Genomic DNA, 14878 nt, shown 5'->3' with positions numbered 1-14878 from the left:
TATAAATAAAATTTTAAAAGAAAAATAGCAAATGAATGAGTGAAAGAATGAATGAACTGAATAAAAACCTAGCAACTAGGTTAAAAATGACCAACTGAACTGTCATTTATACCTGTTCAGAGAGGGAAAATCAGTTTTCTCCCATGGAGTGACACTGGGTATATCAACCACTGAAGGAAAGGTCTCATGTTCAGGAGCAAATCACCAACATAATGGACTCCATTGGTTTTGTGTATGTGTGCTTTAATTTGCTTACAGTGTGACATTTTGCTTTTTCGTGTTTTGGGGGGGGTAATGATTTTTTTCTCCTGGTTTTGGGTGGATTGTTGTATTGAGTTTTTGTTTTTTGAGAAAGAACATATGGTTGTGAGGAGGCAGGGATATGGATGAACTTGAGAGAAAAAAAGAATATAAACAAAATATAAATTAAAAAAAATGTTTTGAGTGATACAATAATACCCTTATGGAATACAAGCCAGTGGATGAATCCCCATGGAATAAGCCCGTGGATGATTACAAGAAAACAGTATCTTCTGGACACTCCAAAGCATCTGCACATGTGAGCTCAGTTTCCATAGCATGCATGAGACCTCAAAAGCCCAAGACAGGCTAAAGTATTTGAGCATTAAGTCCTACTCGTACCTCAGATGCCATTGGCAAGTGTAAGCTATTAGAAAGGGTGGTCAATTTTCTCTAAGAGTATCACCTCAGGAAAGTTGACCATGCACCAGCAGAAGGCAACATATCCAAAATTATTAGTACAGCAAGAATTGATCTTGAAAGTTCCTAAGGGGGTAGAATGCAAATCCGGGTGTAGAAAGGGAAGGAGGATGAATCAAATCAAAACACACTGCAAGAAATTCTCAGAATTCTCAAACATACACACAGAGAACACAAACAGTGGTAATATATATAGTATTTGAATAATCACTGTTGCCAGTAGGTTCAGAAATTTGAATTCTTGGTCCCTGTTGGAAGTGTTATTTTGAGAGGTTATGGAATTTTTAGATTGTGGAACATTTCTGGAGGGAGTATGTCACTGGGTTGGACTTTGAGAATGTGTAGCCTCATCACACTTGCTCTCTCTGATTCTTACATGTGGTTAAAGATATGATCTCACTGCGGCTTATTCTAGCTATCTGCTGCTATTCCTTCTTACCATTAAGGACTTTCCCTTTGGAACCTAAGCCAAAATAAACTCCTTCTTCCATAAGTCCCTTTCGGTTACTTTATCATAGCAATAGAAAACCCACATAAAAACAAATATTGCCTATAATATGCAGAAAAGAACTTGCTTACATACTACTAGTGGGAATGTGAATTAGCCAGCCACTCTGTAATCTAGAAAGGATGTTCCACAAAATAAACAGGAATAGACCTACCCTAGGATCCAGCTCCATCACTTCTTGATGTTTACTTGAAGGACTTTTAAGTCAGTGTATCAGAGGTACTTGACACTAGGGCTTACTGCAGCAATAATGAGTTCATGACTCAGCTTAGGAGTGTGAGGTGGATTGAATAAATCTCCCCCCCATAGATTCAGGTATGGAAAACTTGTCACCTAATAGGTTGTCAGTGTTTCAGGAAGTGTCAGAGTTGTAGCTTTGAAGGAGAATACATGTCACTAGGGGATGGGCTTTGAGAGAATAGAGAATTTTCAGTTGCTTCTCTTTGCTTTGTCTTGTGGTTGAAATATGATCTCCTGCCACTGTCACCATACCTGATGCTTCCTGCCATGACTCCTTGCCACAAGGAAACATTTATCCCTAGAACTATAAGTCAAACCCTTCCTCCTATGAGTGTTCGTGGTCATAGTGCTTGTCACAGCAACTGGAAAGTAATTAATATAGTGTATATCAATTAATTAATGCTTAAAGAAAATTTGGAATAACATTGGAATTATATCCACCTATAAGGACTAATGATGTTGTGGCATTTATGAAAAAAACGGTGTAAGAAAATGATCATATTAAGGAAAATCAGACTCAAGAAGTCACATGTTGCACTTTTTCTCTCACTTGTAGAGTTCATTTTATCACATAAACACACATACACATGAATATTAGTAAGCACCTGCATGCACATGTGCATGCACTCAGGCATAGACATGTACAAACACTTGCACATAACTGTAGTCACACTTATGCACACACAGACACACACAAAAGAGCACACACACACACACACACACACACACGTATATAAAAACAGAAGACTTGTGAGTAAAGGCAGAACTGTGTACAGAGTAAAATGTGCGTAATACAAGTGTGTATTAGTTACTGATCTGTTGCTGTGATAAAGCACTATGACCCAAGCAACTGACAAAAGGAAGAGTTTATTTGGGCCTATGGTTGCAAGAGGCCCAGAGTCTATCATGGTGAGGAGCATGGCAACAAGGACATGAGATGGCATAGGAAGCTGATGTCCCCATCCTCACCTGCAAGATGAGAGGATGGCCCTGAAGTAAGATGAAGAGAAATAAATGCCAAAACACTTCTGCATTGATGTATTTACTGCAGGAACTCTCCATCATCCAAATTTCCCTAGACAAATGCCTCAAGAACCTATTGTTCAAATTCTGAGCCTGTTGGGAACATTTCTCATTCAAACTACTACACCTCTGCAGGGAATAGAAAGTGGAGTAAAGGAACTGAGGGGAAACATAGTCAAATGAGTATTTTATACACTTCAGTGTAATTATTCTTATGAAACAGAATAGCATGTATAACAAATGTATGCCAGTAGAAACAATAAAACAATGTTCCTACTTATTTTACTAATTAGGAAAAATATCTAACGAAATAAGTAAAATATCCCTATTGCAAAACCTGTAAGACACAGTTGAAAAAGGTTGAAAAGCAATGCAAAGCACTTGCCACCCTTGAAAAAGACCTGAGTTCTGTTCCCACAATCTCTGTGAGTTAGCCAGCTCAGTCACCCATGACTCCAGTTCCAGGTACTCCGACATATTCTCCTAGACTCCTCAAGCATACATATGTACACAGGTATACAGATGAACACACACACACACACACACACACACACACACACACACACATATGTGTGTGTGTGTGTGTGTGTGTGTGTGTGTATTTAAAAAACAAATATTAGAATAAAGATAATTCTTTGGGGATTCTCGGACAACAAAAAGATCTACTATAGATAGATAGCTGAAGCTGAAAGTGACTTGTCTTGCACAGTTTTAAGGCACACCAACCAACAAAAAAAAAAAAAAAAAAGAAAAGAAAAAGGTTGAAAAGACATAGAAAAGAAACAGCATCAAGAATTAGAAGAATTAATACTGTTTAAAATAGTTCATTATGCAAACAGTTTCACAGATTAGGGCAGTTGCTACGAAAATTTAAATGATGCTTTTCTGAAGACCTAAAATGCCCACAAGTTATGCCTTTTGCAAACTTGATCAAGAAGAATAAAATTAAAGCACTGCATTTCCTATTCTAAATAGTTTCATAAAGTTACAGCAATACAAGCATGGCCTATAACATCCATACATCACAGAGGAGCTGAACAGAAACGCAGAAACCAACTGAACACACAAGACACCAGGAAAAAAGGGTGAAATGTAGGCTCTTCTTCAAAGGCTGTTGTGTAAGCAGGGTGATAAACTGCAGTTGGATTTTTGTCTGTTTTATATACTAAATAAAGTAAAAAACAGATCAAAACCTCATAGTAAAAAACTCCTACATTAAAACAGAGAGGGTAGTGTTTAATGTCATTGTTCTTGATGATGACATTTTCTTTTTTTTTATTAGGTATTTTCTTCATTTACATTTCCAATGCTATCCCAAAAGTCCCCCATACCCTCCCCCTCCACCCCCCTACCCACCCACTCCCACTTCTTGGCCCTGGTGTTCCCCTGTACTAAGGCATATAAAGTTTGCAAGACCAATGGGCCTCTCTTCCCACTGATGGCGAACTAGGCCATCTTCTGATACATATGCAGCTAGAGACACGAAGATATCAAAACCAGAGTTAAGCTAAATTAAGAAAACATCTTAGCAAAGAAAACAGCCAACAGTGTAAAAACAATTCCTGGAATGGAAGAAGATATTTACAAGCAAGACACCTAATGAAGGGTTATTATCCCAGGTTAAAGGTAAACTAATGAAATTGTTTAGCCAAAAGTTAAAATAAGAAAAAATGTCTGTTAGATTGTTTTTTTTTTTCAAGAAAGGGATACATGTGTCCATAAGGTGTGTGGGAAGATGATTACCATCACTGATCTAAGAGAAAGGGGAATGCAGCTCACCATGAACTACACAACTTTCTAAGTGTTAGAATGCCTAGTGTCAAAATTCAAAGCACACAAAAGATTTATGTAATGTTAAAGGATAATTAGCCTTCGTCAAGAAATAACCTGCCACTCTTGGGTGAGTACCTCTAATTAAATTCAGAGAATCCCACTTATAAAACTAGACCATGAGAATGGAGAGTGCTGGTTGGGAAAAAAGCTCCAACAGGGGAGGGAGGGGTCGGGAATGCAATGGGACAGAGGTAGGAAATGCCCACCATTCTTTACATAAGTGTTTGAAAGTACCAAACAATGAGCAAATTTAAACAACCTCATAAAATAAAGTGTTGACAAGGATGTAGAGGAAGGAACTCTGGTACATTGTTAGAAAATCAGTAAGTTTGAAAAGATAAGCAGGTGCAGAGGGAAAACATTCGGAAAGTTGATGTGTCATGATTAGTGATATTCCATTCAATCCATATTCATCTAACAGAAACTAATTTGTTTCAGTTGGGGTTCAGATCTAATTTTAAAGATGAGGTCTTTCTATATAGTCCAGGCTGGCTTCAAACTCGTGAAGACATACACACTGGAAAACAGTCATGGATGGCAATTTCTAGCCTTATAGGGCTATGTGTTCTTTCTAGGACCTGTTTATCAAAATAAAACAAACTATTGGCATCAAATGTGCCAAAAATACCTTAAAATATACCATATTTACTCTTGCCCAAGGCATTTGAGTTGTATTCTATAGTTTCTTCACAAAACAATGAAAACAACAATAAAAAAGATATGACTGTGAAAGGAACTGAATATTATTAATTGAAAGTGCTTAAACTAGGAAAATCATTTTTTCAGCATCATGCTTGTATTGTTTTCTCATAGAAATATTAATTCAACGTTAAACACCACAATGTGTTTTATTTTAATTATATCTCTAATTTGAGAGTACCTATTAAAGTTCATGAAACAAAATGCAGAATTTATAACCAGGAACCCAACACTTTGGAAAACACAAGACCAGCTATTGCTACCTTCCATGGGAGAGGAGCCCGGAGTACACTTTTATCAAGTGAGTCTCCTGCCATTCTGAGTGACAGCTCCTCATGGAGTGCCTGGGCAATGGCATACACAGCAGCATGGACTTTGGAGCTATAGGGTGAGGTATTCATATCCCAAACATGCAGAGGTCGTGTGCTCAGGCTGCCATTTGGCTCACATTTACTTGGTTCCCTGACTTTCTGCCAATACAAATATGGACATTCAAATAAGATGGACCACACATCCTGGATAAAGATATCATGAGGGTATTTTCTAGGTTGAACATCTCTGAGAAAATCCTTGAATCCCGGTACTTGATCCATGCGAACAGAAAATGATAATCCTCTAACAGAGATTATATGACTTTTATGTTGATGAAAAGGAAATGTGGTGAAATCCCAATCAGAAGTTGTGATCCAGACATTATGAAAAGTACCATAGTGAATGATCATATCGACAAAGCTCAGAAGAGAATATGTGTCACCAAATGCAATGATAACACGTGTCAATGAGAATCTTTCCATAAAACGTTTCCTGTTTACTGTGTCTTTAGCAGGAAATTCTGGAACTTTTTCTGCAAATGCAACGCAAATTCCTTGGTTCTTTATCTCCTCTGTGATGTCCCTAAGGAAGAATTCTCCCCTCATATCATCTGGAACCACCAGGGCAACCCAGACCCAAGTGAAGTATAGCAGCAGTTGAATAATTCCCTGATACAGAGCTGTGGTGTACACAGGAAACTGGTAAGGAGACTGAAGCTGGACTCTGGTCCCAAGGCTCTGGTCAAAAGGAGCATAGCTGATCTAAACAGAAAGTTACCACTAAAATATTACAATTATGTTTATTCTCAGATGATTTAGTTTACATCTTCTCTTAATACACTCTTGCACAAACTAAACAGTTAAATAACTGTACTAAGAAATACCACTTTGTTACTTATGATCCATCACTTACTTTTTAGTCCTTACATGAAGTGTATTTTTTTCTTTTCACTTTTATAAAATGTATCAAACAGGGTCACGGAGTGTCTATCTCCTTCTCTCAGTTCAGGCAATACCAGTCAAATAAGTACATTTACAAATCTGTCATTTTCTATACCAAAACTTTCCTCCTCCTAGTATGGAAGTGGAGAAATAACACTAAAGGCCTTTTACTTGAAGCCACAAATCCATAACTAATTACCCAATAAAGAAGAATCTAAGAAGCATTTTAAAACCCACTAGTGAAGTCTCTATTTCCCTGCACGTTCCTTTGTTTTTGTCTTTTTGTAATGCTTAATACAAGCTTGCTTAGGATAGAATGCTGACTATCTACCTCAACTAATGTTGTAAAGTTCCTATTTAACAGTAGCCTCTGGTCAACTCTCATCACATTGCTATCCTTCTTACCAGAAAACTTTAATTGACATAGTACTCTGTCATTCCTATGCACTTTAGGGCATCTCCTCTGGGGTTGGGAGAGGACTAGATTATTAATTTGCCAAATCAAATGACCAATTATTAAATTCACTTCACTTACTAAAATGAAACAATACATTCCTTTAAAATGTACTCCTGAATGAGTCCCAGGATTTTTTTCTTTGATCAAGAAATGTATTTCAACTTTTGGACAACACTATCAGTCTGCCTTACTGAATCTTCTATCTTTCTCAATACAGGTGGTATCAGAATCTCCCAGTGTCCCATGTCTCAGATTAGGACTCAATCCCCCCTTTTACACAAATTCTCTAAAGAAACTCCTAAAATCAAATGCCCACTAGATCATGCCCTAATCCACAGCTGACACCCTGGCTCTATTCATTGACTTCTTGCCAGGCATCTGGATTTGAATATTAGTGAATACTTACTGAATCCAAAATCATGGCAATTGAATACAGACACTCAATACATGTCAATTGACTGAAAGAGAGGGGTAGAAAGGAAAACAGAGGAGAAATAGGAAAGAAGAAATTAGAAAATGAAGTAAACATGAGTACATTAAGGAAGGAAACTGTAGCATAAAGAAATACTCAGTATTTACTAAATGACCAAATTAAACAATTTCTTTGAGACAGGTTTTCTCAGTATAGCCTTAGCTGTCCTGGAACTCACTCTGTAGATCAGTCTGGCCTTAAATTCAGAAATCCACCTGCCTCTGACTCCCAAGTGCTGGGATTAAAGGCATGTGCCACCACTGCCTGGCTCAAATTAAACAATTTAAATAGATGATACAACATGATACAATTTTTTATAATACTAAACATTGATAATAGGCTCATGAAGCCCATGAAACTAGTTTATAATTGTTATTACTTAAAATATTCCAAAATCTGAGTGAACTACTGTTAAACCATAAATTTAAAAATTATGTTTTTGAAATGTGACAAAAGTGCATCTGAAAGATAAGGCCAGAGGCTGTGATAGAAAGACATGTTGTCCTGCTGACAGGACAAGCCTAGGCTCCTTTCAGTTCTCCAATCCAGGTGTTGCTCTCAGGAAGACAGCTGCTCCTCCAGGGAGATGAGCTGACCAAACACAAGAGCTTTAGCTTGTCACTCTCCATGACTGAGAGGGCTGTGGTAGGCTGCCATCTCAGGAGAGAACTGATCTTCTAACACTGACCTCCTGTGAGGGACTGAGAATGGGTAGTAACAGCACCTCACAGAGCCTGCAGGCCGATGAACAGGCCTGGATGAGTCTGCCTCAGGTCACACGTGTGAAAATGGCAGTTCACAATGGCAACAAACTGAATAGTTAAGTTGGAAGGGACTTGGACCAGGCAGTTTATGGAGGGAGGGTTTAATTTACTGTCTTGCTGACTAGGAGCTGACCTCAGAATTAGACTATAAATGTGGTGTCTGATAGGCCAAAGCCTGAGCGGACTGAAGAGTAAACAATAATGCTATACATACATGAAGATGCCATGGTAAATCCACTTTGTACACTAACTTAAAATCATATGTGAGATATATATATATATAATGAGGCTGGGGGAGGCTCTGTGGGTTGGAAGTGCTTACTCTCCAATCATTAGGGCCTGTGTTAGAATCCTAAGCATCTCCATAGCAGGTCAGAGTTGCCTGCGTGTTTGTATCCCAAAGAGCAGAGTAGGGGCAGGTAAGTCCTAAGAGCTTGCAGAAGAGTCAGCCCAGAATCTCAAGCTTCTGGTTCAGTCAAAAACACTGATTTAAAGCAGCAGTGTAGATAGAGATGGAGGAAGAATCTCTGGTCTCCCTGTGTGGGTTTTTCTGACATAACTACCTGCACACCTGACACACACCATACTCACAGGTACAACATACCAGACACAAACACATGCACCCACACATACACATACATACATACAATCATGGAGAGAGAGAACTAGAAAGGGAGTCATTGGAGTGGTAAAAGAAATCCTAGGCAGGGAAAAGTAATAAAACACTGAACTAAAAGCATGAAAGAGTTGGAAGAGTTTTGTTCAAAGAGCAGAACAGCAAGATGGGAGGGTCTTTGCAGCATCGGCATGCAGACAGTAAGAACAAAGAGCATGTGAATGGCCATAATAAAATCTATGCATCATATGCTGACAAAAAAAATAATTCAAAGGATTGAAGTTCAGTTTCCAGCAACTGTGCCCAATGGTTCATAACCATTCACTTTCTCTCTCTCTCTCTCTCTCTCTCTCTCTCTCTCTCTCTCTCTCTCTCTCTCTCTCTCTCTCTCTCTCTCTCCCTCTCTCTCTCTCTCTCTCTCTCTCTCCCTCCCTCTCTCTCTCTCTCTCTCTCTCTTTCTCTCTCTCTCTCTTCCTATCTGCACAATATTAAAAATAATTAAAAAGCATTGACATGAAAGGAATCCATGGATCAATAAAAAGATATACAAGTAAAACAAAAAGAAATATCCAAGCCAGAAGACTCACAACTCAAACACAGAGACCAAAGAAACATGAGCTCCCAAAGCAGTGCGACATCCTAAATATCATTACTCCTTAACTACAGAATATAGGGATATTGACATGGATCGAATGCCAGATGAAACATTCAAAATTTAAAAGTAAAACTACAAACAAAGGGCCAGAGAGTATTCATTTTGCCATTTATTTTTAGTTTGAAATCCTAGCAAAATCAATATAGTAAGAAAACACACACAAATAGGGTAAGAAGAAGGTAAATTATTCCTCCTTGCATATTATATGTTTATGTCTGAAAGTTTTCTCATGGGCTTTCCATGGCACTTTAAGTATGAGTTTCTCAGACCATATATACACTTTCATCAAAGTAACAGAACACAAAATAGATATCCAAACTAGTACCTTTTTATATATCAATAATGAATTTGTAAAGATAGATATAATGAGAGTATTACCATGTGCAAAAAAAAAAAAAAAAAAAAAAAAAAAAAAAAAAAAAAAAAAAAAAGCACCTAGGAATAAGCCTAAGCAAAGAGGTGGAAGATTTTAAAGGCATTAAAGATGAGGCCAGAAATTGGATAAATGTTGATGCATACAGATTGGCCAAATTAATATTACAAATATGCCAAAATGATATATTATTAAGGGTAATTCTCATCCATCTTCCTATGAATCTTTTAACAAAACTAGCAAAGGCAAGTCTAAAATTCATGTGGAAACACAAAGACCTCAACTTGGCAAAGCCATCCTCAATAAGAGAGGGTACTGGTGCATGTTTTCAACACTAGATCTCAAATTATTAAAAATGAGCCATAGTAACATAGCAGCCAGGTGTTGGCATAAGATAAACCTTTTGACAAACCTAAGACAAGACCAGTAAGTAAACTCACAAAACTACAGTCAAACATATATTTTGGAGAAAAGATAATCACTTCCACAAATTGCTAGAGAAATTGAATATCTAGCCAAATGTAGAAAAGTCAAGAAAGAGTTACCTGTCTCTCTACCCTGTGCAAAAATCAATTCAAAGCAACTCATGGCAGTAAAACAGAATAGAGAGCTGTTAGGTGAGAAACTGGAAACCAATGAGAGGCAGGTAGGAGGATCTGTGACAAAAATGAGCGAAATACAATTATATATGTGCATTTTTTATAAATAATGATATTCATTATAAATGTCATAATAAGCATATGTTCAAAGTCAAATATTTAAAATAAGAAATAAAATTCATTCATAAAAAAACATAAAAATAAACATCTGGTCAGGCACAGACATACATGCCTTTAATACCAGCCCTTGACAAGCACAGGCAGAAGGATTTCTGTGAGGTCACATAGGAAATTCAAGATACTCAAGACTACATGGTGGGAACCTGTCTCAAAAGTTAAAAAAAAAATGTAAACATTAAAAACAAAATTACAGCCTAACGCATTTGACAAAGATTTTGAGATATATAGAGAGAAACAGTTAGTAACAGAACTGTTATTTGCAAAGTTAAATTTCTAAAGAGCCCTTTTCAAGTTTTTTACTAAGTAGGATGCATTTGAATTATAACTGCTGCTACTCTAGCACTGTTTATAAGAAATCATTACTGATCAACAGAAAGAATTTTAAAGACAAAGGTTAAACCATTAATGCCAACAGAGGAAAATTGCAAACACTCCCCACAACTGGTCAGAGTGTGTCTGACTCACAGTTCTTTGGAAAGGTAAATGCAATGTGACAATGTGAGCTGATACCACAGTAAAAGAATCAGGAAAATGTCCATGGTTGTTACACTGAAGATACATGAGTAGAATTATTGTACTCCTCATGCTTGGTGATGCTCTAAAACTGGATACAAAAGAAAGTCACTATTAACAATGGTACAAGACAAGCAACATTTTCTTGGAGTTGTTACAATACAGGTTAGCTGTCTCATGTGAGGCTATTCCAGTGCCTGGCAAATGCAGAAGTGGATGCTCACAGTCATCTATTGAATGGAACACAGGGCCCCCAATGGAGGAGATAGAGAAAGTACCCAAGGAGCTGAAGGGGTCTGCAACCAAATAGGTGGAACAACATTATGAACTAACCAGTGCCCCAGAGCTCATTTCTAGCTGCATAGGTAGCAGAAGATGGCCTAGTGGGCCATCATTGGGAAAAGAGGCCCCTTGGTCTTGCAAAGAGTAGAGGGGAACACCAGGGCCAAGAAGTGGTGGGTACGGGAGCAAGGCGGGGGGAGGGTACAGGGAACTTTCAGGATAACATTTGAAATGCAAATAAAGAAAATATCTAATAAAAAAAAAGAATACAGGTTGTCATTACTTTATCTTTAGTTTTCAAATTTAAAGGTTTTTAAATTAAATTTGTTATACACACATGATTTCATCTTATGAATAGATTATACTTTATAGTTAAAATGATAACTAAATAGTAAATTTTTAAGTAGTTCCATACCTCATCAACAAACAATAACTGAATTAACTAGCATTTATTACTATGTTACTATGTTTAACCCAAGGAACCATGATTCTTTGCATACCTGTGGGATGTTGTAGAGACTTAGAACTCGGGAGATCTGAGTTGATATTCCTGTTGAAATGCCTCCTATCACTGCAACCAGCTTATCAGTCTTCTCAGGCCTGCAGCTGTAGTTAGGAATTGGGGGGCTCTCTCCTGAGATCAAAGCCATAGAACTTTCCATGGCCTTCATCTCAAGATAGTCAACATTGAAGAGATAGAATCCCAGGGACATATTGAACAGAATATTTGGGTCCTTGTTGATTTTTTCTGTAGCAAAAACCATTGCCAATATATGTTGATAATGTTTGGTAAGATGCCTATGATGAAATATTATAAAGATAATTTTTGTGTTCTTTTTAATATTAATTTTTAATTAAAATATAATTACATGAGTTACCTTCCTTTCTTTTCTCCTTGTAGCTCTTCTCATGCTCCCTCTTAAACTCTGGATTTTTATTTTTAATAATCTAAGTCATATAAAGAATATACACAATAATCCAAGAAATAAACAGGATATTCTATATTAAAAATGTAGAAGAATTAGTGTTAAAATGAAGATTCATAGCACAATTTTTGCTTTTGAATTTTTTTGAGACAGTGTCTCACTATTCAGCCCAGGCTGGACTGAAACTCACTATGTAGACTAGGTTAACCACAGTCTCATAGAGATTCATCTGCCTCTGCTTCTCAGGTTGTGGGATTAAAGGTTTGCACCAACACATACTTTTGAATATACAATTTTCACATTTTACTGTGCAATTCGTGTCTGAGAAATTGAAATGGAGGAGAAAAGCAAACATTTAAACTTAGTATTTCTTGTGGTCTTCGAAAGTAGAATAAACCTCAGGAAAATACACAGTGCTTGATCAAACATAGCAATTTTAAAAAATAGTGTCATGTCAATTTAAATAGGAAAAATAACATGTTTTCAGTACAATACACTAAATATCTACCAAGAAAAAATTTTTACTTCAAAGTGCTTTCAACACCTTCTTACATATTTAAGAGATTCCGCATGAGTAGAAGGAGACACACAGAGAGAAAGTCATGGCTGATTAGCTCTTGGTATTTGGTGGCTACTGGGGAAGAGAGAGTCAGTTTCCTTCCAGGAAGTTTCGTTTGCCTACACTCTAGATGATGTCCTATACTCCTGCAGTACTGGCATGCCTAAATGAACTCAGTAGATTAAAAAGTGAGATGGAGACAGAATAGATAAAGTTGAGAGAGAGAGAGTGTGAGAGAGCGAGAGAGGCAGAGAGAGCATGAACTTGAGACAGGAGACAGTGGACATTGGGGTGGGGGGAAGCAGTAGAGGAGGGTTTGATCAACATATATTATATATATGTATGAAATCCTGAAGAAATATTTTTAAATGAGAGAAGCCAAACACTTACGCATAAAGAAATTCTGATAAATAGAATGCATCTTTAAAGCTAAATTTACTTATGAAGCGTCTAATCATCACTCTAAGGGAGAAGAGTCCTCCAATCACAAAATCCCCATCTTGATAGTAGCCAGGAGAAGCAGGTATACTTAAGGAGAAACAAGACATTTGTTCCTGGAACACAATGAGAATAATCCAGAGAGAGAAGGCAATGAGTAATCTCATATTTACGTTGATAAAAAAATGGATAAAACCCGGAAATCTGTTCAGTTGAGAGTCATGGATCCCAATAACACATCAACAAACTGATAAAACATGTGGCTGTCTGGTCAGTGTTGATCAAGTTTATAAAGCATTGTTTTGTCCTGATACAGGCCCACCAGTATCCAAACACTTCCTCAGTTCCCTGGAGTACAATCTGCTTTGCACCTACATAGCCCTAGATTATGTCCCCTTCACAGAGTCACTGTGAGTCTCCAAGGGCTCAGGAACCTGGCACCTAGTAATCCTGATTGTTGGCAGGAAAACACACAATTAAGAAAAGTGTGAAGTCCTCTCAAACACCTGTGGGGTGTTTACACTCAGTGAACTGAGACTTCTCAAGGTCCCAAGGTAAAGAGAGACTAACCAGTGGAAACATAATGAAGTCATGAAGCGTCATCTGAAAGATGACATCAAAGGGTTCAGTGGGGGAGCAGGGCGGGACTCATAATCTTTTAGCATAAATGTAATTCTAACATATTTCTGTATGTCCAAGACAAAATCTCTCATTAGAAAAAATTATGTTTGATTACTATATAGGGCAAATTATTAACATGTGTATTTTTTAACATCTTACATTGTATATGCTTATGAATAGAAATAATACACATCGTGAAAATTAAGTCTAAACACTTACTTCACACAGTTTTTTTTCAAGTACTGGTGTGATTTCAGAATTATTTACTACAGAGAAAGCAAATCATGGGATACTTATTGCTTTTAAAAATGTCTCTTGTGCATGAATGAGGTCCAATGTGTTAAGCAAATTTTCTTTTTTCCCCTTTCTTTCTCTCTCTCTCTCATTCATTCATTTTTGGTGCTGACATTCTAGGAGACTGCACTTAGAGCATGGTGTATGCTGGGCAATACTCTACTTTAGAGTCACATCTTTAGCCTTTTTAAATCTTTAAAGGCATGTAATAGGCTGCCCAGGTTGTCCTTGCAATTGTGAACCTCCTGTCTCAATCTTCTTAGTTGCAGATACCGGTGTGCGTCACCAAGCATAACTGTTACCGTATTTTGATGTGAATATATATAATATATATATTTGTAATAAGAAATTCAGATGTATAAAGATATATGTCACTTGTTTTGCAAATCAGATTAAGTCCATTCACATGGAAAATACACTTCATCACAGCTCCTAAGGGGGTAAGAACCTGTAGGTAAGAGTGTGTACAGAGGCTTTGTTACTCAGAACATGAGGAAAATCACACCTTATCCTCATCTTATTTCTTTGGGTCTGTGGATTGTAGCATGGTTATTCTTTACTTTAAGGCTAATATCCATACCTAAGTGGTTACATACTACCTTCATCTTTCGGGGACTCAATTACCTCACTCAGGATGATATCTCTATCCATTTACTGGCAAATTATCCCATCCCGCGGGATTCAGTTATTCGTGGGTGCAAGGGAGACAGCAAACCTGTAAGGAAATGGGATTGGAAGAAAAAAGAGAAGCAGATGACCAAGTAGATTTTTACCTATCAAGGTCTCCGTCTATTAGACTGAGGTGCCTGGTTTTAAAGCATACATCGAGGGGAATAGGGAAGGGTCGAAGGGA

The 14878-nt window shown here is 37.3% G+C and overlaps 1 protein-coding gene across 1 annotated transcript in view; it reads right to left on the bottom strand.

Annotated features, from left to right (window-relative positions):
- Positions 1-13277, bottom strand: part of Vmn2r19 (vomeronasal 2, receptor 19) — a 28205-nt gene extending 14928 nt beyond the window's left edge. The window contains exons 1-3 of the mRNA NM_001104632.1: positions 13063-13277; positions 11688-11985; positions 5287-6096 (exon numbers count right to left, since the gene is read on the bottom strand). Coding sequence (NP_001098102.1) covers positions 5287-6096; positions 11688-11985; positions 13063-13277 — 1323 coding nt within the window. The remainder of the gene's footprint in view (positions 1-5286; positions 6097-11687; positions 11986-13062) is intronic.
- Between the last annotated feature and the right edge of the window lie 1601 nt (positions 13278-14878).

Source organism: Mus musculus, chromosome 6 (genome assembly GCF_000001635.26).
Source record: "Mus musculus strain C57BL/6J chromosome 6, GRCm38.p6 C57BL/6J".
Classification (NCBI taxonomy): Eukaryota; Metazoa; Chordata; class Mammalia; order Rodentia; family Muridae; genus Mus; species Mus musculus.
Note: the sequence above shows the minus strand (reverse complement) of the source record. Positions and strands in the feature narration are given on the sequence as shown.